Consider the following 26,127-nt stretch of genomic DNA (forward strand, 5'->3'; position numbering starts at 1 on the left):
GTGCCTACCAACATGTCTAGCATATTTCTCAAGGTCAGAAGTATGGAGACAATGTAGAGAAATGAATTATGATTTATGAAACTATTTGAAAAAGATTACATGCTAGACCGTGTGATACTTAGCATTTTAAGGAAGAAAAGATGAGCATGGAGTTGAGTAATTCAGGATTGCATTACAGAAGTGTGTGTTTGTGTCTGTGTGTAAGGAAGAGCTGTGCTTCTATGGACATTTTATTACTCAATCCTTCTCTCCTTCTTCAGTTGATTAACTCCTGTTTGCTGATATCTCTTCCTTCCAGAGGAACCCCTACTGTGATGTTCCTACAACACTCCCTTGGAACTTTTACTGCAGTATTTAACATGATTTATTGTAATTCTTTATACATCTATTTCCAAAAATAGACTGAGCTACTTGAACTCAGGGACAATATCTTATTGGTATTTCCAGAACACATTAGAAGGTCATGCACATTAACATTTAATGTTTGTTGACTAAATGAACAAACAAATATCCTACAGAGGCAGATTGTGTGGTGCTCAGGGCTTGGCCTCTGGATCAGATTGCTTCGGTTCACAACCTGGCTCTATAACTTTTTTAAAAGACATTTTTTTAGAGCAGTTTTAGGTTTACAGCAGAATTGAGCAGAACATACAGAGATTTCATATACCCTCTGCCTTCACACGGGCACAATCTTCTGCATTGTCAACATTTCCCCCACTGGAGAGGTACATTTGTGACAATTAATGAACCTACATTGACACATCATAATAACTCAGTCTGTAGTTTACATTAGGGTCCATTCTTGGTATTGTATATTCCATGGGTTTGGACAAATGTATAATGATCCATATCCACATTTAATGTATCACGTATAGTATTTTCTCTGCCCTAAGAAACCTCCACACTTTGCCTATTTATCCTACCCCATCCCAACCCCACTCTACTATTATGTGTGGGATATTGAGTATTGCATTTTACTTTCTTGTGTTTCAATTTTAGTAAAATAAGGATAATAATAATAATAATACCTATCTCAAAGCTTTGTTACAAATATTAAGAGATAGATCACATAGTGAACTTAGCCCAGTGCCTGCCTACCAGTTAGGTAATATAATACATCTGTGATTATTTTGTTATTTTATACACTATTCACAGTAAAATGAAAGCATTTGGGAAGAGGTCATTCAGAGTGTTGGAAATGGCTTCTCCTACAGAGGAGAGAGTTGAATATTACGTTGCGATTGGAGCAACTGGGTGTATTTTGGGGTCAAATTCAAGATAATCTATAAGAACAGATTATAGTCAACCAGAGCCACTGCACATTTAGGAACAGGTCATGGTATATTCCAGTGAAATAAAATACTTAATGCATTGCTATTGGTTCAAACAAAATCTAGCTAATAGAAATTGTAAAGAAGATCTATTGAATTTGAAATTTAAATTGAAAAATTTTAAGAAATAAAGCTTTTTTGTGTGACTATGGAGCCTATAGTTTCTATTTAATATTAGTTTCGATACTGCCTATTTTAGTTGGAATATCTTTTAATATTAAATTTAAATTTCATAAAATATGGTTTTGAGGTATGACAGGAACTGTGAAAAAGAAGCCAATAAAGTATTAATTCTTCTCAAAATCTTAAGAAAGTCACGTACTATTGTTTCTAATTATTCTGGGATTTGTCTCTTAAGGGATCATAGTCATTCTTTGCAGATAATTATAAAAAAGATCTTTTGTGGTAGACCCATCTGTGCCTTAAAAGTCTTCTGAGAAGAAGAGAAAATTATAAGGTGATTAAAAGGTTAAAAGTATTTAGCTTTCTAGACAAACATGTTGCTAAATGACATTTGCAAACAATGTACTCCCTGGAAGAAATATCATGTATGTGGTTGTACAGTATATGTTACAGAAAGGTAAAAATAAATAATATTAACATTTATATTTTTAATTAAAACTTTAAGTTACATTAAACTGCTTTTTAATCCACAAAATATTAATACAATCTGAATGTATTTTTATGATGAATCACTACATTTACTTTTAAGGTGTCATTTATTATTGATGTAAGTAAATAATTCATATAATATGCCTTGATAAAAGTTAATCTTAAAAAACATATTCCCTAAATTAAGAAATAAAAACTAGGGTTATTATATTAGTTCTGAGATTAATATAACTAAATACATTACATTAATTTTAAAGAATTTTTTAATGTGGCCCTTATGTATAGATTCTAAAAAGGGGGAGAGGGGCTTGTAAACGTTAAGGACTAGATTATCCCAAGTATATAACCTGTCCAACAGGGACTCTTTTAAGCATTTTGGCTGCCATTTATTAGCTCAATATACAAATGCTTAAGAATATCTTAGTCATATTCTAATATGTTAGAACTCTCTTGGGGATAATTTCTTATTCAGTATTTAATAGCTCTAACGAAGGTGGAGACTCAGATATTTTGTGAGTGATCTGTGCAACAGGTTTTGTGTCAAATTTCTGATACTGTTTCAGGCCTGGATAGTGTGAGTTTCGAAGTCAGAGGCAACAATAACTCTTCCTCACCAAAGTAGCTAATTCTAACTCCCAGTTATTTTTTGTTGGAGATGATTTCAGTTTATTCACGTTAACCTTCTGTTTTGAGTAATTATCAAGTCTTATATCAACTCTGAAATCATTCTGAATTCCTGCTTTTCTAGTCCTTAGGAAATAATTCACAAGTGACAATTGCCATGTGACATATGACGCAGCATGGCTTGGTAATATAGAGGCATGAGGGATTTCCATGATTTAAATATCAGCATACTGTGAGGAAGAACATATTCCACTAGGGCACAAGTCTCTAAACAACCTCACTGGAAATAACTGTTTTTCATGATAAACCAAGTTTCATGATTGCCTATTTTAACACATTCTTAGAGATTTATAATACATATCAGCAGAGTGAAAACTCTGAGAAACTGTCCCACAAAACAAAAATATTAAAAGCTTAGGGAATTTCTGAAGTGCTTCCACAACACACATGCCCATTGAATAGGATTAACTAAGCATTTCCCAAATTCATTTGAGCACAGAGCATTTTTAAAAAATTAATTTATGTTCTTTTTCAAAGGAAATTTTATTTTGTGTTTGTATATGTATTTGTTTAGTTATATACAGAATTTTCTTCTGTCTTAGTCTTGCTCAGGTTGCCATAACAAAATACCATAGCCTGGGTGACTTGAAAAACAGAAAATTATTTTCTCATAGATCTGGAGGGGCAGTCTGAGATCAGGGTACTAGCATGGTCAGTTTTTTGGGGGATGGCTCTCTTTACCGGTTGTAGATGGCCTTCCTTCCTACTGTGTCCTCAAGTAGCTGAGAGAGAGAGCAAACAAGCATTCTGGTGTCTCTAATTACAAGGCCCTAATCTCATCATGAGGTCCTCACTGATACATCCTCATCTAAGCATAATTACCTCCCGAAGGTCCCATCTCCAAATACCATCACATTAGGGTTAGGGTATGCACTTATGGATGTGGAGGGGAGCACAGTTCAGTTTATAATACTTGACCTATAAAGAGATGAAGGACTCTTGGGTGCTTTGGGCTCGTGAGCAGTGATCTGAGGGTGCTCCTCAAGTGTCAGCTGGTGATATTTTCAGTGTCTGCTCTGTGGAACTTGGTATTTTGGTGACTATGGAAAATCATCTCTGTGATGAGTTAGTTCATAATCTATTTGTACTGAGAAATACACATTGCTGGTGAAACACACCTATACAGAAAACACAGAAAGTCCAAACCAATGAGAGAAATGAGATTGAGTAAGTGCTCACATTTGCCATCATTGCAAAAAAAGTAATGTATCCTTCAAACTTTTGCTGTCTATAGCAAAAACAAAACAAAACAAAACAAAACAAAACAAAACTCCATGCAAAGAGAAAATACGGTGACTATAGACTTTCTGGATTATTCATATTGTCGTCTTTCAGAAAGCTGAAAAAAAGTTCAGCTAGCAAGTTAACAAGCTCTTTCTAAAGGAGAAGTACCTGTTTGTAAACTGAGGATTGTGAATCCTCTGCTTCTTTTAGTGAAATGTATACACATGTTAATCTTCAGAGGTTCTTTGCACTTTCTATTTTGATGGATTTATTTTATGAGGTTGATTTAATCTGGAAGAGATCAATGATTATTTGTACTTTACATATTTTAGATTAATTTTATAGTTCTCACAAGAGTAATATTTTTATGTACAATTATCTAATTTTTATTACATGTTTTAGAACTGAACGACAGAATAAAGATCAAGAGGATAAATTGTATCTAGGTACCTTCCTTTGCTCGCTTTGGCAGCACATATATGGTATCTAGTTTCTGCTGTGTGTAGAGGTAAATCTCAGGCACTGATCAAGTTTAGCCAGGATCATAGTTTGTCCACAATGAATTATCTAAAAAATATGGCCAATCATTCAAATGTTAAATGAATGTGAAACAGTTTGTTTTTATATTTTAAATTAAGATATGCTTTTGACAGATTATCTGTAATCTCCAGATATAGAAAAAATATGTACTACTTTAACCAGCAATTATCCCTTCTAATATTTTATTTTATTTTATTTTATTTTATTTTATTTGACAGAGATCACAAATAGGCAGAGAGGCAGGCAGAGAGAGAGAGAAAGGGAGGAGGAGGAAGCAGGCTCCCTGCTGAGCAGAGAGCCTGATGCAGGGCTCCATCCCAGGACCCTGGGATCATGACCTGAGCCGAAGGCAGAGGCTTTAACCCACTGAGCCATTCAGGTGCCTCCCCTTCTAATATTTTAGTATGTTTCTTTCCAGTCTTTTTTCTATATATGTTCATTGCTTTTTTTACTTAATTTCCCTTTCCCTCTTGTGCTCCAGTATATATATACATATCTGCAGGTTTTATCTTGCTTTTTTCATTCCACTTAGGGCATAAGCATTTTCTCATAATCTCTTTAAAAACATCACTCTTCATGACTTCAAAATGTTCAAGTGGATATGTAAATCTTAAGGAAATTGTACCTTTCCTTTTAGAAATACGAATATGTGTGTGTGTGTGTGTGTGTGTGTGTGTGTGTGTGTACGTGTATCATATATTTGACTATATGTTTAGTCATTGTTCTCATGTATTTTCACTTGGCTTTGTTGAAGTAGTTTACTAGAAAAAAATTTGCAGACTGTAAACACGCAATTGGAATTTTCCTGGGGAGAAGGCAAATGAACTCTTGTCGATTCATGGAGCAAGCGACTTTCACCTGTAAATTCTTGTTTGTATTCCAAGACTAGAATCAATGCTCACTTGCTGCCGTGTATTTTAGTGCTCTAATCCCACAGGCGATTTCATTTTGTCTTCCTCCCCAAAGAAGGGAGCGTTTCTTTATTCTTGCAATGCTAGTGTCTAGCCCATTGCTTGTCCTACAGTACCTCCTTTCTCTCAGATAGATGGATGAATGAACTGAATGTTTGAATGGAATGCTGCTTTAAGCTGGTAGGATTTGGAACCAAAATTTCTGCTAGGCAGCTACTTTTGCATTTCCTAATTAATAACTTATCACAGTCTCTCTGGATATTACATGTTTCTCTGTTCCAACTCTCAGAAAGGAAATCAAACTTAATTTCTCAAAAACTACTGAAAAGATTAGCAGAAGATGATGTCTATGGAGAAGACTGGGGAATTGCAGACTCTGTGTGTACCCTCCCTCTAACATTTTAAATGCCTCCACTCTTTGGATGCACTTAGCTGCTTATTAAGTCATATCACTTTAGTTTTCTTTTGTTAAGTTGGATTTTTGACTTCACCCTGAATAAGTATGATAAAGGACCAGGAAGAGTTGGTAAACATTATACAGTTGTGGGAGAGAGACAGAAATTAGCATGAGACTGATTTAATGGGGTGAACTAAGGAGAGACATCTGCCCAGGGATCGGTTAGGAAAAGAAAGATTTTTTATTCAAGAGCTGTGGGAGAGAGCATGCCTGGGTGGAGTCCTAAGTAAGTGAGATATTAAGTGTGGATTTGGACATCTCTAAGCCATTGCTCTTCTCTTATAATGCAGATGGTTGAAAATACTAAAGACTGCACCATGGCTCATGTGTAAAGCTGGCAAAAACAATTACCAAAGTCATAAATTTGATTTCATTCAAGCTGTTAAGGGTAATAATTTATTTAAGTGAGGTCTTCTGCTTTGATTAGAACTAGGAAAGTTCAGCTGTTCTAATCCTCTGGGGTAGAGCCGGGTTACTGTTACAGATAAGGAGGCTTGAAGGTGGCTACTACTGAGGCTGTTGATCCTTCCAACAGGAAATGCTTTTGCTAATTGTTTCATTTCCTCTTTTCAGTTAAGTGTTTATTTTTCTTTCCAAGAGTAACTTCTTTCTTACAAAGTAAACAGGTCCACTTAAAAAAAAAATCCTAATTTAATAGGATGTTTTCAGAGAAGTTACAGCTAACCTATGGCTTGATCAAAGCCACACTTTTCTAGTAAATTAGTAGAGCCAGAATTTGAAGATAGAGTTATCAAGGCAGTATCTGTGTGGCCAGAAGGTCACAGTACCATACTGGTTCTGAGAATTTGCCTAAAGTTCTGTGGAAAGTAATTTAAATATTCAAGTATTTTACACTTCAGTTCTCTTCCATAGAGACAAACCCTCTGGCAGTTAGGGATTAAGACTGCTTACCAAACCCATCAATAAGAGGACCTAACCCAACTGTTGGTGAAGGAAAGTCTTGTTAATAAATAAACCCTGTAACTTCCCCTCTTCCAGGAAGTCACGTATAACTCGAAGGAGAGGTTCTAGTGGTCTTATTCTTGAAAATTCTTATTCAAGGGTAAGTGACTTGACCATCCTTCCAAATCTTTTCTTCCAGTCCCCTCCATTCTTTGAGTATGTATCTCAAAAATGTGCTCCCTTCTAATTGTAAAGTAATCCTCAGTAGGGTGTTCATTGATGGCTTTAGGGTGTAACCACCACCAGGGGTATTTGCATTTTAATGGAAGGCTTTAAAAGATCTAAGGCTTCAAGACTGAAAGCAGTAAATCTCTACTGGTGAAATTGGAGGCAGTGTGATAGATTGGGTAGGAGATATCTGGGGTGAAAGGAACCCACTGGGTCTATTCTAATCACAGCGGGATCTAAAGTGTTCCTACTTAGTGGCCTGACTTCCACTTCCAGAGGGAGGGCAGTGGGGACAGCTCCTGTGGCCTGAATAATAAAGTACTTTTCAACCGTTTCATTTTCTTTAAAAGCAAAACAAATTAAAGGGCTAAAACTTTAAAATGTTAGTTTCCCTTTTCTTTCCCATTTTCCCCAAAGCATCTTGCTTGAGATCTCTCAAGATCTCTTTTTTTCCTGGACCTCTGATGTAATTTAGGATTATACTGAGACTTAAAATTCCCAACTTTTGTCAGGCCTTACTTTGAGACCACTGGAATGGATGAGGTAGAATACTTGACGAATTTTGGGGAAAGGACTTCCTAAATTGGATTAAAACTTATTTAAAGACATACAGTGGGGAAAAAAGAAAAAAAGAAAGGAAAAAAAAAAAAAGAAAAGAAAGGAAAAAAAAGAAATGATTAGTAATCCGGGCACTGAGTTAAGTTTTTAGGACACAGAGATATATTTTATACACTTATGCCATGTATGCTGGAGAGTAAAACAAATGCACAGATTACTATGATCAGTGCAGAGAGAGCTCTGATAGAATTGTTCACCTTAGGTTATCATGGTGCATATAGCATACTAACTAGAAGTGGTTAGTAAGTAGGATCGTGAAAGTTTAGCCAAGTTTAGCCGGGTGAGAAGGGGATGATGGTGAGTTCGTGTAGAAAAGGCTTTGGGGACAAGGGAAGCAGCATCTATAAAGGTGGTATAAATGGGTGACCAAAGCAGCTTGTGACACTCTGCACTTGGGGTAGCGGGGGGCACACGAATGTAAGAATAAAATGGTGCAATTGGAAAAGTAGGCACGGGCTAAGCATTGGAAGCCTTTGCAGCCATGGTAAGGAGTGTAAATCTTACGGAGAACTACTGATATGTTTATGCAAATGGAAAACATGATCAAATTAGCATTTTAGGAAAAATCCTCTTGAGATCAGTGTGGAGAGTTGTCCCGACTCCGGACTCTAGGCTTTATAGGCTACATATGGACTCCGCAGGCATGGAGGTAGATCTTAGGAGAGTTCAGAAGACTGTAATAGTAGATCAAATAAGAAATGAGGGATTGACCTGGAAGATAGAAGCAGGGATAGAGAAAGGAGAATGGATCAGAGAGACATCTTCATTGAGATGATATTTGAGTGTACAAGGTTGGCAGGGGAGACACAGCTGAGTCCTGGATTTTTGGCTTAGTCAGTTAGGTTCCATTTTGCTGAACCAGGGAAAGAGAGATAGGTTTTAATGGGGGAAGATGCTGAGTCCAGATTTGGACAAGCTGAGTCTTAGATTATCAAAGAACATCTAAGCAGAGATTTCCGGTAGACAGGCATTAATCTGTCTGAATCCCAGGAGGAAGACCTAGATTGTAGATACACATTTAGCCATTATTCCTCAGCATCTCAGGGATGTCAGTAGCAGGATTACTCAGGAAGAATGACTATTATCAGAGGGCTGTTGATTAACCCTAGGCAAGTAACCAAAGTTAAAGAAACAGCTGAAGATAAAGAATGATAATAACAGATAAGAATAAGTAGCCAGACAGTTATTACACTCTGCGGGAGAAAGTCCTTATGGAATAGCAAAACAAACTCACAGTCTCCTTGCTTTTGGTTCAAAGCCCTTCAGGATTCTGACCCAGGCAGTAAATTTGGTATTATCCATCTTTGTTCCTCCTCTTCCTTGACTTCTTTTAGCTCACTGGAGATAATCCTGCACATTCATACGTTGTCATGTTTCCATTCATCTCTCATATTCTCACTGGAGCGTACTTTTCTTCCATTCTTTTCCTCTTCATAGCTGCCTAACTCTTCCTGCAGAATTCTCTTCTAATGCTTCTACTGCCATGAAATCTTATCTTGCTTTCCTCTACATGGAAGTATCATCATCCAGCCTAACCTCCAATTAGTATTCAGCTTGTGACTTTCTTATGACACTTAGCAAATTCTGGTGTATGCCATAGTTATTTATGCACCAGATTGTCCCCCTTAGGCATAAGCATAAACTCCTGAAAGCTAAAGAACCCATTCTCCCAAATTAATCACAGTGGACACTGTGATTGAAATCACAGCGTACTGCTTTGAAACAGCAAGTGCTTAATAATTGTTTGTTAAATGATCACATATATTACTTACACTAAATAATAAAGGCAAGATCTTTGACTCTTCTGATGAGGCAAAGGATCTCAGTTGAGGCTAACATGAAAATGTGAACTTAGGAAGGCTCTTTCCGGTGGTTCTGAGATGTCTAGGCACATACTGGCCATATGATGGAAAAGCATTTCATAAAAGCATATTCATGATACAGGCACAGAAAGGAGAAACATAATGCTAAGGGTGTTTGTTTCAAGAATTGCTAAAATTGTATTCTTCATGTTGTTCTTATGCAAAAATAGCAAACCCTTACCTCCTTTTCACCTTTTGCTTTGTGCTTTTAAAATTTTAAAAGTTAATTTCATGCAATAAGTATATAAAGGACAAGTACCACTAAAACACAAACACGATGTATTTTATGTATCCTAAGGCAGATATAAGATGTTACACTGGCAGTTTCTCAGCGATGTCCTGCAAATAATCCTAAGCCTTTCCAATTTATTTTAGCGTATTAAAAGTAAAGCAACCTAGTGGGGCTGTTCATTTAAATAAAATAGGGTTAAATGATAACTTGACTTATCTTTTAAATGACAAAAAATAAAGAAATTGCAAGACCTTTTCACACATTAGATATGTATTGTCATTTATCATCAAGATATCAGGCTAGCAGTGCGAAGTAATAAAACATATCATCGAAAAATGTGCTATAGGTCTGAATCACTCTTTCATTCCACCTCCCAGCTAACTGTAGTATTAAATCAAACAAGCAGAACATTTCCTTAGGCAGCCATTGCCTTTTAATTTCCTGAAGAACCTTAAAATATCATTCATTACAAGTACTACACATATTTGGTTTTTAAAAGTCTCATAAATCAATAGCAGGCTGACTGTAATAATTATTACAAGTTAGTGCATAATTTTCGTGCTGAAGGCTGCATGCAGAACTTTAGCATATGCAAACGAGGCAATTCAAACTGTGTATAGATATTAATATGAAGAAGCAGGTAACGAGGTGCAGGCTATGAATTATGCATCAAGAGTGGCTGATCTTCAATGAGGAAAATGAATTCAGCATGTAATCTAATTAGTGATGGAAGTCTATTACATCTAACTGCAAAAGCAACCGTCCTTGAAACAAATTTATTTACAGTCCATGTTACCACTTGAAACAACTTTGAAATGATGTGTAAGACAACAGCTTAATTGTAAAAATTTTTTGTTTGTTTGTTTCAGTTCTAGACCTGGAAGGCCTCCTAAGAGGACTCAAAGTGTCACCTCTCCAGAGAACTCTCATATCATGCCACATTCTGTCCCTGGCCTCATGTCTCCTGGGATAATCCCACCAACAGGTAAGAATACTACCCATTTATGACAAAAACATTAAAAGTCAACCGATGCCATAGTTCTTATATGTGTATATGTAGTTTACATAGGTATTTATACTCATCAATTGCGTTTTGTGCACACTAATATTGTGTTGTTGATGAGAATTTCTTGCAAAATTGCATTGTGGTTATCATCATTTCTTTATTTAAAATAAAGTGAAAGAAGCTAAATTGAGCACTGTGCTAGGAGTGATTCTACTTAATCCTCTCACTAATTTCAAACAACAAATTATTATCCATATTTTCCTGGTAAGTAGTCAAAGCTGGGAGAGAATCAAGTGACTCTCCCAAGGTCAATTAGCTTATAACTGTTAGTGGTTATTCAAACCCAGGTCTCTGGGTTCTAAATTTATGTTTTCATTCAGAAGAATGAAATAAATTGAAACGCATCCAAACAAGACTAACTATGTCAATAAAATATCTATTTTTTCCAAACTATAGTGTGAATACATTTCCATTAGAAACCTCTGAAAGATGTTTTGAATTTTAAAAACATTCAAGAAAAGAAAAAATAGTCCTGATTACCTAAGTTCCACACCATCAACAACTTTAATAATGCACTAGATATGAAAATAACTCATTTGGTTCTGCCACTTGGATGGGTTCATTGAGGCTTTAATTTACTTACACATGTTTGCCCACTTTTCATGTTTCATCCAGACCAATGAGCTAATTAAAATAATAATTGTCATGATTTTACTTGTATTTATTCTTACCATCACAGGAGTTTATTGGGGGAGATATATGTATAAACACAATCGCCATTAACACAAACTAATACAGAAGGATAAGCTGGCAAGATGGGGAGAGAGTCTTCCTCTTTTCTCTGAATTCCCATATCAGTGTTTTCTTTTTATTTTGTTACATTTCTCTTTCTCTATGCTATGATACTATCATGGATAACCTGATTTCATAGTTCATATTTGGTAGAGAGCTCTTTGAAAGTATGACAATTTTAATTCACCTTTATTTTTGTGAGAACATCTGAATGGTTCTTTCACCTTTGTGGACCTTTATCAAACATCTGTTGAGCTGAATTTGAAACTATTTCTTCATTTTACGTATTTATTTTTTTCCAGTAAGGTACCATGGTATATACTTAGCAGCAAATTATTTTAAGTGCCAGGGAATGTTGTATTTCTATGCTAATTTTGCAGATGAAAAATTGAGACATAGATAAATGAAATCAATAGTTGAAAATGACCCAGTTACAGAATGAGTATCATCATTTCCATGTGTTTAATTAGTCATGTTCCTCAAGTGATTGAATCCTACTGGCTAAAATTCTAATTCCAAATTTGAGATTCAGAAAAGAAATTGACAGTGCTTTGTTAAATTTAACTAGATAAAACTTCGTGATCTGAAAATTTGGCAATTTTTTTGGTACCACATAGGCTAGATGTAACTAAAATCTTAACTGTTAATGTCTTATGCTTGAAAGACTCAGGTGTGCTAGAAGAAAGAATTGTTGACTTAATCAAGTTCTCAGTGAACTGTGTTATGGGGATTAAAAAATCATTTTAATAATCATATTCTGTATTTGAAAAGTTTGTGTTGCAGGTATCTTATGCGTGAAAAGTATTTTAGATTGTATTCATATTAAGATAGGGAAGATCTGGTTCCAAATTGTCTGCCAACATTTAATATTTCAAGGGGAAGACAATAAATAGTTCAATAGTAATGAAGAAATAAGATGATTTTATCACAGTCTAAGTATAGCAATACCTCACATAGTTAACACTAAAAAGTAACCTCGGGGTAAGTAAAATTTCTAAACAACTGATGATCATATGCCCAAACTGAAAATCAAAATATTAGTTATTTTCAATAGACCCCTTTCTGAAATATAATACATACTTTCCTGGCTTGGTGAACAGAGACACCAAAGATAATTTCAACTTGACTTTTTATTAGGAACATTCATTTTTTAATTTAAAAAAAAATTTTAAAGATTTTATTTATTTATTTCACAGGCAGAGATAACATGTAGGCAGAGAGGCAGGCAGAGAGAGAGGGGGAAGCAGTCTCCCAGCTGAGCAGAGAACCCAATGCAGGGCTTGATCCCAGGACCCTGGGATCATGACCTGAGCCGAAGGCAGAAGCTTTAACCCACTGAGCCACCCAGGCTCCCCAGGAACATTTATTTTTGAAGTAGGATCAATTTTATGCATTTCAATTGCTGTCCTGTTCTCATATTTTTGTTTGTTTACTTTTGTTCTTCCTCGTATATTGTGAACCTAGAAACCAGAATTTCTTTTAAGCTTATTAAGCATTATATTGATACAGACCCTAAAGAGTCATGTTCTAGAAAAAGATGAGGAAATAGAGGCTCAATCACGAGAGCAAAATGGGTTGAAAAGTAGGTTTTGAACAGTTCAGTGCTCTCTAGAGCCCAGCAAATGACTTTAAGACATGGGGAGCATGACTTGACTTATTACTATTTCACTTGCTTTCTTTTTTATTTGTTCCAAGTTTTTAATTTAAATTTTAGTTGGTTTACATATAGTGTAATACCAGTTTCGGGAGTAGAATTTGTGTCAACATGGACATATAACAGCCAGTGCCCATCACAAGTGCCCCTGTTAATACCCGTGATGCCTGTAGCCCTCCTCCCATCCACCGCCCCCTCAGCAACCCTCAGTTTGTTCTCTATGGTTAAGAGTCTCTTATGGTTTGACTCCCTCCCTCTCTCTCTCTCTCTTGCTCTCTTTTCTTCCTTTCTCCTGTGTTCATCTGTTTTGTTTCTTAAATTCCATGTATATTTCACTTACTTTCAACTTTCAGAGATTGTCCATAGATTTGTACCTGCCAGGAATTTGACTGTTACATATGAATGGTGTTATCTTAATATATTGTGTGATTGCTCTTTCTGCATAGAATTTTTCTAGATGGAGAAGTTTAGATTTTAGTTGAACACAGACTAATACCTCCATCCTTTGGACTGTTTACTCATTTGAAACATTAACTGAAAATCTAATGGTCTAAAAGAAATCTTACAGTTCTTAAAAGAGTGTAACACTTTTCTTCCAAGGAGAATTTAGTGTATTCAGGGAACATAATCTACTATGAATGTATAGAATTTTATTTCCCAGGACTTTTTTTTTTACTTGCTACTTTCTTTTCTATATTTGTGACTTTAAACACACACACACACACACACACACACACACATATACACATACACACACATTTTTTTTTTCTTCCTAAGATGGGGAATGTGAAGTGTGTTAGTTATTTTTTTAAACATGATGAAGAAGTTACATATCAGTTTTGCTGGTATTAAGCAAACTAGTTTGATGATGTTTCTACCATGTTTTTAACCTGTGGCTTTGGAATTTTAAAAATTTATTTCCAAGAGTCTATAGTTAGATCGGTATCTTTAAGAAGCTTGGAAATCATGTTTCTAGAACTAGTGAAACAAACAAACAAGCATTTAAGCCTCAAGAAAACAAAGAAAGTAAAGAAACAACGCCTGCCCTTAAAATCTCAAATCCTTTCTAAGATTTAAACTGTAACCTACTTGTGAAGATTGACCCGTACTTTTGGACTCCCAGTCTTACCATTTGAAATGTATAAACAATGCAAATTTACCTTTGACATTGCCAAAATTGGTCCTGTGAAAAGGAAATTTATTAATTTTGACAAATTTATAAAATCTTTCAATTTATTCTTAATCATCATGTTTTCTTTTCAACAATTGAACATTGGAATTAAATGATGATCTTTCCTGGAGGCATCTGTTTTCTTAGGAAAAAAACAACAACAACAAAAGACTATCTTTATGTTGTTTTTTTTTAAAGTATATTCCCAGCCCTAATATTATGTACTTAAGTATCTATAATTAAAAGAAAAACTTTAAGATTGCCTATCAAGATTTTATTTGTTATTTTGGCTGCTTGAGTGGGCTTGTATGTAACCTTAGAAGGGGGCGTGGGCAGATGGTGATAATTTCCAAAATTTATGGTTGTCACAGGATGCCATGGCAACCAAAAGTGGAAGTTAATGAAAGAAAGAAGGCTCTTTGTAGAGTCTCACAACGCAATGCCTCCTGTAGTGCTCTCTACATTTATTTGGACTGAGTACATGTCATAAATCATTTTTGATAACAAATACCAGTTTGGAATAAATTTATCCTAGCAACAGACTTCCAATAACATTCATACTTTTTATAGAATTATGTGTATTTTACAATTAAGGAAAGAGTTATTTAGGAATTCTAAACATTCCCCTCTTGTGCCAGGAATGCAATTTGGCTAGTGTATTTGGCCAACTTCCTGTTTTTATCTTTAGGGCAGAATGCAAACTACTTTTGAAATACAATATTATGTAAGTATTAAGAAGTAGCTTGGTGAGTCCCAAATATCTACATTTGACTTAGGAAAAAATAATTTAAATATATGCAAATTGAATGAACAATTTATAGTTTTGACTCTTGAACATATCTTTTTTCTCACTGTGACCTTGTAGGCACATAACCAATATGCATTCAAGCTAAAGAAAGCAATTGTAAATACACATGCATTAAGCTTAAAAGGGTAAGAACTTCTAAGCACAATTTATCATTTTGGGAGAAATACTAGACCAGGACAGTGTTAATCGAGAGTTAATCCCACTGAAACATTCTTTTCTTAAAGAACAAAATGTTGATAGGAAAATATCCTTATGTGTATTTATAATTCAAAGGAGTGTATTCAAAGTTTATGCATTTTTATTTTTCTGGCTAAATGCTACTAAACTAGCTGGCAACAACATTTGAACTACCACTTTTTGAGATATCAGCATTTGTAACATTTTAAATGAATTAAACATTTCCACTTCTGGGGAGAAAACTCATAGTGTGGACATGTGCCTTGTATGTTGAGAAGTTTATTAAAACAGATGCATTGTATTCTTTGGGAGACTCACAAGTAAGGATAACTGAAAAATGCACAAGTGAAATAGCCACGAGTGGATTGATTGTCTGCACTAATAAATTAAACATAACGATCTACAGAATGCTTTACTCAAAGAGTAAATATGATATAAACAATTTAAACCATTAATGTTATGTAGTGTGAGTACACATGCATTTTCATACATCTCTATGTGGGGAACATTTGTGAAATTTAATCACTAGACATTTTGAGGGTAGTGCTTTTAACTTATGTATTTAATGCATGCTCCCTTTACATTTTTCTTGAAGGGAAAAAGGAAATATCTCCTTTTTGCTTTTTCCTTTGAAAGGCCAGCTTAAACACTGGACTTCAAAGTATAACTTACTAAGTTTTCAAGCTTCTATTGGATACTTTGTTAGTTACCTGTGGCTGCTGTAACAAATTATCCCATTCTTGGGTGACTTAAAGAAATAACATTTATTCTTTCATAATTCTGGAGAAGTCCAACATTGGTATCAGTCAGCCAAATCACAGGCACAGGCATCTAAAATTCTGCCTCTCTTGTAAGGACATTTGTGATCATATTTAGAGCTCATTGGAAAATCCAGGCAGGTAGTCTCATCTCAAGATCCTTAACATAATCACGTCTGCAGAATCTTTTTCCATATAAAGCGGCATTTATGGGTTCCCTGCATTAAAATATGGGCATAATTTGGGGGTCATATTAGTTTACCACATCGAGCAAGTCACTGATTGAGATACTCTGAGAGGCCAAAGGGTGATGTTATAGATATGCATTTGGGAGATTTTGTGATTTTTGTTCACTAGGGTATCCCAGCATGTAGAATAGCACTTGACGCAGAGCAGATATTGAAAATAAATATTTGTTCAGAGAATATGGCTAATACACGTTTAGTAAAGGATTTCTGAGAGGAACTATTATGCCTCCAAGTTACAAATTTAAACAGTGGTGTTATATGATGTAGTTTAAAAATCCTATGAAGCATGGTTAGGCTCCAGATTAAAGACTCAGAGGGTAGAACCTAAAGGAGGTGTACTAAGTCAATGGGAGGCTTTTATTTGTTTGTTTCTAGGTTATGATGCTACATTTAAGTATTATCATTGACACTTGGTGAAATTTCAATCTCCAGCTTGATACTCTAGAGAAGCAATATTTATGGGAATAAAATGGCAACACAGAACTCATTAGTCTTTAAAATTCCTGCATATTATATACTGTATGATACTGCTCTTAAGGATTGGAATCCTCATTGTGCCCACAGTATCTTGATATAGAATTAATTTAATACATATATAAATAAAATATAGCTCATAATTTAACTAAATGTACATACAACTTCGCTATGAGGAACTATCTAATAAATATATTTACTTTATTAAATTTGTAATATGCATTAGAATCAAGCATCTCAGTCCAATCACCATACGCCCCAGGTCTATTAGTTGCGTAATAGAAATTCATAAATGTCTTTTTTTTCTAAGCTTTTAGAGCAAAGATCTGTTATCTTTAGATTTAATTAAGTAACCACATATTAGTAGACTTCTGGACAGGCCTCCCATCTACTTAATCTAGAAGAAAATGACAGCCCTTTCTTCCCTAATTTGTTTCTTTTCCAAGTTTCTGTTGAGTTCTGTGTTCCTACATGCCTACTCTGGGCCATAGTATGAGTTATAATCTACTTACACGTTTCTCTCAGTCGATTTGAAGCAATGAAGTTGCTAATATCTTTAACTGACTAATCACAAGACATAATTTGCTTCTTTTTTAGTAACATGATGCCTCCTTTGACAGAAGAGAAGTTTACTTACATTAAGTGAAGCAAATGAGATTTGAGTCAACTTTTGATTATGATAGTGGAAGGTGTGTGGATTAGTTGGGGCTTTGTGGACTCTCCATTTAATGTGAGATTCTCAGACAGTGTTCAAATCCCTTGGTCACACGTATGACACGTCATTTGTTGTTTGCTGTGATTTCTTGCCCAGTAGGAGGTGCTGTTACTATCCTGGTTCCCTCCCTAATCAAGAGAACGAAGACATAAAAATATTATTCATTAAGGAAAAACTACCAATTCTGCTATAGATATACTTTGAATACTCTGAAAGGTGCTATAGAATGAAGTCAAGTAAAGCAAGATAATTATTTGTGCAGCCTCCTTCTCTGTCTTTGATATACTTACATTTCTGAGGCTAACTTCAAAGCTTCAACTCCTTCCCTTAATGATGTGTTCCTGGTTTGTTATTTAGAACTTAACCATATCATGTCGGACTTTTGAGATATTTTCTGCATGCATTTTGGGGTAAGTTTTACAACTTCACACTCTTCTTTGTAAAGAAGTAGACTTGCTCACTGGAAGTATTGACAGGATCAAAGATTTCAAGAGCACTTGACAAATGTCAGAAAGACAGCAGTATTAATAAAGCCTTGCATTCAGTCTCCTAAAACATTCATTGCCCTGGTCATGAATCAACCTAAGATCTGATTTGAAAACATTCTGGTTGATAAGCACCTAAAGATTTTATTTGGTTATGTAATCATATAAACCAACATTATGATAAAACTTTTGAAAGCACCAATATAAACCTAAGCTTAACTGAACAGGAATATAAAGTCCAAGGAGAGAGAAACAACAAGCTTGTTTTACTCAACCCTTTGGGTGACATCTGGGATATTCAGTCACGACACCACAATTTTTAGTAGGATCTTGACAAACTGGCGAGCGTTATGAGGGTAGTCTAGATGTTAGGGGTTTGGAAATGTTGGTGATATCTAGTCTCAAGCCGACTTATAGAGAATCTGAAAGTGGATGATAGAGTAGATTCACATGGTGCTCTTTTAAAGACAGAAATCTAACTGATGTACAGTAATTACAGAGAGATCTGCATTGGCTTCCGTATGAAAGAGCCTTGCTACGTGGAGAACTATCTAAGAGTAGAACCTATTACTCATGAAACCTTAACTTTCCCTACTGACAGAAGAGTTCAAGCAGAAAGGGGGATGAAAAGTTGTTAGCCATAGTTTTTATATTTAATTAATTTTTATAGGCCATAGTGTTCATGGTACAAAAGAGTAATAGTTAAAAAAAGAAATTATCTCCCTCCCTGACCTCAGTCATCCATTTTCTAACTTAATAAACCCTGTTAGGGAAATTTGAAGGTAATTTGGTGTTGGAGGGAGGTAGATTGAGTAACACTGTCTCATTCCCTTCTAATTTTAAAATGTCATGATTCTATTTCATTTTACTTTGAATTATTCTTCCAAACTTGATATGGAGTCTTTCTAGTTAAAAGATATCTATCCTTCTGGGTCTATATTTTTATATACTTTGTTTTAAAAATTGTTTTTAAAAAACTACTTTTAAGATGGCAATCCTATTGCCATAGTAGTATTTGGAACCAGAAGTTAAAAAAAATGGTATTATTTTAACCAGTAAAGATCATCACAAATGATAGTAGAAAGACATGAACTCTTAAAGGGATTTAAATGAAAGACTTTGACCTTTACCATAAATTACTTTGATTTGACTTTCCAATTTAAAAAGTAAAGTCTCCAGGAGAGGAATCAGCTCTTAAAAATCATAGGAATCTTCCAATGACACTACTTTTTTTTTTTAAAAGATTTTATTTGTTTATTTCATAGAGATAGAGAGAGATCACAAGTAGGCAGAGAGGCAGGCTAGAGAGAGGGGGGAGAAGGCTCCCTGCTGAGCAGAGAGCCCAATGTGGGGCTTGATCCCAGGACCCTGAGATCATGACCCAAGCCGAAGACAGAAGCTTAACCCACTGAGCCACCCAGGCGCCCTCCAACCACACTACTTTTAAAATATGTAATAATTAAGTCAAATGTTTTGATTCTTCATTCCTTCATTGATAGAATGTTTTTATAATATCAAAATTACTTTTCTCATTGAATTGCCATGAATGTCAATTGATACAGTTTATAGTAATATTCTGAAAATGAAGTTAGAGAAAGATAAAGTATTATTATTGTAATTGAACCAGGTGATCCAGGTGTTACTATTACGCCAATTGTTTGTTGGTTGGTTTTTTTAGAGAGTGAGAAAATGCACAGACAAATGGCGGTGGTAGGGGAGAGTAGAGGGAGAGGGAGAGAGAATCTTAAATAGGTTCCACACCCAGCACAGAGACTGACATGGGGCTCCATTTCAGGACTCTGGGATCATGATCTGATGCGAAATCAAGAGTTAATGTCTTAACTGACTGAGCCACCCAGGTGCCCCTTAGTGCTGATTTTCTATGCTCATATCAGCACCACTGGATTTGAGAAAAAAGTGATAACTTTAAAAAATGTAGAGCTTCAGCTTAGAAAATCTGTTTGGCAAATTATTCAAATTCATATAAATGTACTCTGTAGAGAACACTAAAATTTCTTATTACATGTTTACTTTTTATTTTTTTTAATTTTTTATTTTTTACAAACATATATTTTTATCCCCAGGGGTACAGGTCTGTGAATCGCCAGGTTTACACACTTCATAGCACTCACCAAAGCACATGTTTACTTTTTGAGACTTAATGACAATGACTTCTTTTTATAAATTTTCATCTGTGAGCAGAATAAGCTTTATTGATAGGAAATGTCTTTGCTACAGTTATATATTTAAACTGTGATATTTTCTTTCAGAAATATGCATGCTACAAATGGTAGTAGACCTTAAAAATGGAGATTGCCTTGAATTGATTACAGCTGTATGCTGTGCTATTTAATTGTTGGAAATGAATTGACATATACTGTAAAGTAAACAATGAAGCTGGTTTTCAAAATGATAAAACTGTAACCTAATTCAATAAATTGAATCAGATTACACAAACACTTTTGCACTTCATTAAGGAAGTAGTCAGTATAATTAATGTGAGAGCTTTTTATCATGTTCACTTGTTGATATATGGCTAAGGGTATATATACACAGTAGACTAAACTCTTTCAAGATCTTTGTGCTGTTTTACTTTTAACTAAAGCTACCAGAAGCCTGATTCCTTGAGAGGACCACTATAGATTTAATAATTTTTATCTTTGTTGGTGTTGGAATACAATGAGTACGTTTTGATTCTTTTTACAGGACACGTATTTTTAAAACAACATGGTATTATGATGTGGCTTCTCCTAACCTAGAACTGAAAAGTCTGGATTTCATTCTCTTCAGCACTTGTTAGCAGTGTGACCTCGATAATACTACCTGCCTCATTTGTTCAGTTATCACAAGGCAGGTATTGGTACCTCAGATGTCAATTTGGAAGAGGAAAAAAAAGTGCTAAGAGACTTGTTCAAAGTTTTACTATTATGTGATAGAATTAGTTTTCAGTTCAAGTCTTCTGACTCCAGTTTACTGGCTATTTTCCTACATCAAGCTGCCTTCTGAATTACTTTATCACCCATCAACCAAACATCCTAAGGTCCTCCATATCTCCTACTTGATGGGACTTTGTGAAGAACCTAATGTAGCGCAAAATGCTTTGCAAAGTCTTTAGAGCAAGGTGTCATCTGATATGTAGTTTTATTATGATGATTTTCAAAACAGGACTTATGCCTTGTTCCAAATAGCATACCAGTTATATCTCTCTCATATATATATATGTATATCTCAGATATAATCTCTGATTATAATCATTTCCTCAGTTTTTAAAAAAATTGTTTTTGTGTCTTAGAGTTAGCTCAAATAAAGATATTTTCTCCCAGTAAAATCCTCTTATGTCAATGATTACATTTTGGTCATGTTGGTATATTGAATTTTATGATTGATATTTCATTCACTGAAATGTCTTTTATGTCAGTTTTTTGATAGAATATAATTTTATCAAACATATTACCATCAGTTTTCATTTAAGACATGCAATGATATGTGGAAAGACTCCTTTTTTAAAATAGGTGTTTTCTAATGATTTGGTTCTGCTTCCTGGGATATAAGGATATGACTTAAAGAAAGTGTTGAGGTTTGAAGGATTAAAAGGGGTGTAAAACTCTTTGTCTCTTCCACAATGCTTTGAAATTATAAGTTGCTATTTTGGTTTAGACTTACAAATGTGATGCTATATCACAAATATTCTCTTTAAACATGTATAGTATTTAATATTAAAATGAAGTGTTTAATCCTTTAGTAATTCATGATTCACTGGAAGTCAATTTTTGAGGTGTCCTTTTCTCTATTAAAACATCTAGTTGGAAACTGTTTTCTAAATGTGAGAATGCAGCATTGTGAAGGTTTTCAAAATCTCCTCTTCTATTTGGATACCTTCATTCATCTATGAAAGCAGGAAATGCGCTTTATAAATGTACTCTATAGAGAACACTATAGAACACTCTATTATCTATTATCTTCTATCAATGAACTCCTAGGGAATTATATTCGAGGGAGTACTTTGAGAAGAATAGCATGGGTTCATGTTGATTCAGATGATGATAACTGCAAATATCTCTAATTTCAAGAAAATTAATTTCTTAAGATTATTATATAACAGTATTTTGAAGTTATTTGAGCATGAGATTCATCTCATCAAATATAACCTTTAAGTTACTTATTGAATAAATTACATTTAGGGATAGCATTCCAAGAGAACCCGTTACCATATGACCTGTCCATATGAGTTGTCTTTTTGATTTATAACGGCAATTGCTTTCTCGGCATGGATTTCATGACATAATAATATTCTATGAATTTTTGAAATTACAGTGAGCTTCACATCAATCATCTATAATAAAATACTGTATGTACCAATGAAAGAGACTATTAGAAGGTAAACATCTTAGAAATATGAACTTCCCCGAAATGCCAATATTGTTATTTTAATGAAACAGGCAGGCTGCTGCTTTTGAAATTTTCTAAATTGATCATAAAAGTGGTCAGTATCATCCCTCCCATTAGTGCTCTATCTGATATTCTCAACAGTAATATTCATTTTCCCTTGAATGTGTCAACTGTCCATCCAGCTAATTTTGCTTAGACTGCTGTTGTTCTTGGCCTGAATTCAAGGAAATCTGTTGCTTCTGGGGTTCCTAGGCATTAATGTCTTGAATTTCAGGATCATAATTAAACACATGTGACACGGACTACCATTATCTGTCCATGTTTCTTTTATCTGTAACAATCAGAGATGTTTAAAATGAGATCCTAGCAATGTAAAGAATCAAGTGTACTGCTCTGCTGTTTCTTTAGTGGATCTTCACAAAGTATTACTGAATATTTTGAGTTATAGTGTTCTATATATTGAGTTATAGTCTTCTACAAATAAATATTTATTACCATTCTATCTGAAAAAAAAAACTGTACCTAGAATTTGCCATTAGCAGCTATTTCATTTTTTACTTAGTCTCAGTTTTGTTCCTAAAGCACCATGTTAATAAGCATGTGTAATTCTGCACTAATTTGACATATTTTTATGTCATCTTTACATTACTGATCACTACGTTTTCAACTGATTTCTTATTTCCTCTATAAGTTAGCATGGGTTTCTTAAAGGGAAATATCCATTTTTTAAGTAACACATTTGGAAATCCTATGAATACATTCAAAGAGAGCTTAAATTTTTGGAAAACATTTTGAAAACCTTATTCTAATTTATCTTTTTTTAAAAGATTTTATTTATCTATTTGACAGAGAGAGAGAGATCACAAGTAGGCAGAGAGGCAGGCAGTGGGAGGAGCAGACCCCCTCCTGAATGGAGAGCCCAATGTGGGGCTCCATCCCAGGACCCAGAGATCATGACCTGAGCTGAAGGCAGAGACTTAACCCAGTGAGCCACCCAGGTGCCCCCTAATTTATCTTAATCATGTGGCTTGGAAGACCCATTGCCATATTGCAGATGTAAGACGCATACAAAAAGACCATTTTTGTATATGAAAAAATATTTGAAATTTGCTTCAAAATAGTTGCTTGAACTTATCTATATGGTACTTCTTGTTATGTTTCTTTTAGAGGTATAATTGCAGTTAAAATGTAGATTTACTATAAGACTTTGTGCATATTATCCAATGGAAAAACAAATCCAACTTTTCAAATATATATACATTTTCCTGACAAGTTTCAACTATTTTTATACATGGAATCAATATGTATGTCTATAATTTTCACTATTTTATCTTCAGTTACTAGCTCAGTATCTGGGCAAAACATTTTTAAAATAAAAATAATTTAATAAGTCAATATAGTTAATTGGTTAAAATAAGGAGGCATGCAAATACTTACTGAGTAACTACTACATGGTAGGAACTTTGCTAATTCCTAAATATGTTATTTATTTCTCCTGTCAAATTATGAAGGAAGTATTCGTTATCCCATTTTCCATATAAATGAACTAAGGCACACATAATTTAAGTAACTTGGTCAAATTGAAGAGAGGAGCTCACGGGGTTTGAACTCAATGTTGGATAATTATAAACCCTATTTTCACTGTTCTGTCCATATCATTTCCAGAGAATGAAATAATTCTTCAGATACTACCTATATTTTGAACACAGTTGAAACAAGATGAATTGAAATAAAGTTACCTTTTTTTTAGGGATAGATTCAAATCTTTGCAGAACACTTCAAACTTTCACTAACATGCTTAATTTGAAAACATTTTCACAACACAGCACAACACAGTATTTTTTCATGTCCAGCATATTGGACATAAATCAAAATCTTGTAAGCATTCTGCTTACTAGTTTATGTTATAATATTGCCTTTGATGAAATTTCTTTGCTAATACTGGGTGGAAGCTTCAGTACTATTTAAAAAATAGTTATCAGACACCTGGGTAGGCCAGTTGGGTAAGGCTCTGATTCTGAATTTCGGCTCAGGTCATGATCTCAGGGTCATGAGTTCAAGCCCTGTGTCCGTGCTGAACATGGAGCCTATTTAAGATTTTCCAACCTTCTCCCTCTGCCTCTTGTTTCTCCCTTTCCCTCTCAAGAAAAAATATTAGTAAGGAAATATAATAAAAATAGTTATATTTTAAAGAGTTGTTCAGTGCCATGATTTGCAAGCTTAGTTTAGGAGGCAGCAAAAAGGTAGAGTGAGAGATGTTGAAAATTATATTTCAAAACTCATGATCAAACTTAATTGCTTCATAAGCCACAATGTTTGGATTTTAATTCAAACATAATTATGACCGATAATTAGAACTTGGCTATCCCTTTATTAAGTGTTTCTAGAAAAACCTATTAATCCTTTTTTTTTTTTTTTTTTGGACATTGAACTTTGCTAAATAATGTAATGTTAACTGGCTAGCAAGTTGTTTATGCTATTAAAGTTATTTCTAAACTTTCTAAATACTTAAGCACAGTATAGTTTACCTAAAAGTACCAAGCATACTATTTTATAATTGAAAAAAATTTTCTTAATTTTTATTTATCATTCACTCTCTTGAGTCTTCTTCATTTGCCTTATTCTTTATTTATAGTAAATCTCTGTATTATTACTTATTCGTGTAAATGATAAATCACCTGTTGAAGTAACATAACAGTTGGCATCCAAGGGCAGTTTAGTGTAGATGCTGACTCCAAGAATTATAGAAATACTTTTTCCTATATTTTATCAAACACGGAACTCTTTCATAATTGGCAAAATTGTTGAAACTGTATTTTACTAATTTAATTCTCAAGTTATTATTGTAACATTTTGGAAAGTATCCACTATGTCATGTGACATGTATTTCCTTTTTGTTGTTACTACTGAGTCCTTGCTCACCTGCCTGCTAAACATGTACAAGAATGTATCCTGTCTTACTATTTTTCAAAATGTGGCAAACCAGTTGTTTATAAATACACTGTAACCATCTCGGAATTATTTATTTATTTATTTATTTATTAAAGATTTTATTTACTTATTTGACAGAGAGAGAGAGATCACAAGTAGGCAGAGAGGCAGGCAAAGAGGGAGAGAGGAGGAAGCAGGCTCCCGGCTGAGCAGAAAGCCCGATGCGAGGCTCGATCCCAGAACCCCGAGATCATGACCTGAGCCGAAGGCAGAGGCTTAACCCACTGAGCCACCCAGGCGCCCCCCATCTCGGAATTATTTTAAAGCAAATATAATGAATTCACAATTCCATCATTAGAATCACTCCAAGTTTCATATCAATCTTTAGAACCTAGTTTCTGATTCTTTCTTTTTCCTCTTTGCATTGTATCCATAATAATTGTGAATACAGAAATTTTTATAATTTCACATTAAGATCTCAGTGAACATAGAAATCATTTCAGTAATTTATGGCTACTAAGCATTTCAACTCTACATTTACATTTACTCTACATCAACAACATTTACATTTACATTTCAACTCTACATTCTGCAAAAGAGGGGAAAAGTTGTTTCTGAAATTCACAAAAAGTTTAGCCGTCATAGGAAAATGAAACTATAGAATTTTTTATTTTACACTAAACCTGAAAAATCTGAATGAAAGATTTAAATATTAGGACCTTGACTTGACTCACCTCTGCTTAATTTTGACAGTTGTCTTAAAGTGAATTTAGTGTTTAATGAAATTTTCTGGACTGATAACTCAAGACCTGAAGGGAACAATTCTAGTAGTGAGAAAGTAATTTTCTGGCCTAATTACACCTTCGACCTCACTACAAAGTCTGTCAACAAAAGTGCCAGGTTTGATCATGATTTTT

The 26,127-nt window shown here is 34.4% G+C and overlaps 1 protein-coding gene across 2 annotated transcripts in view; it reads left to right on the top strand.

The window, feature by feature from the left end:
- The window catches only part of DACH1 (dachshund family transcription factor 1), a 425,210-nt gene that overhangs the window by 174,089 nt on the left and 224,994 nt on the right, over positions 1-26,127 (top strand). For both annotated transcript variants that reach the window (XM_032315182.1, XM_032315183.1), the window contains exon 2: positions 10,472-10,587. In XM_032315182.1, coding sequence (XP_032171073.1) covers positions 10,472-10,587 — 116 coding nt within the window. The remainder of the gene's footprint in view (positions 1-10,471; positions 10,588-26,127) is intronic.

Source organism: Mustela erminea, chromosome 15, assembly GCF_009829155.1.
Source record: "Mustela erminea isolate mMusErm1 chromosome 15, mMusErm1.Pri, whole genome shotgun sequence".
NCBI lineage: Eukaryota > Metazoa > Chordata > Mammalia > Carnivora > Mustelidae > Mustela > Mustela erminea.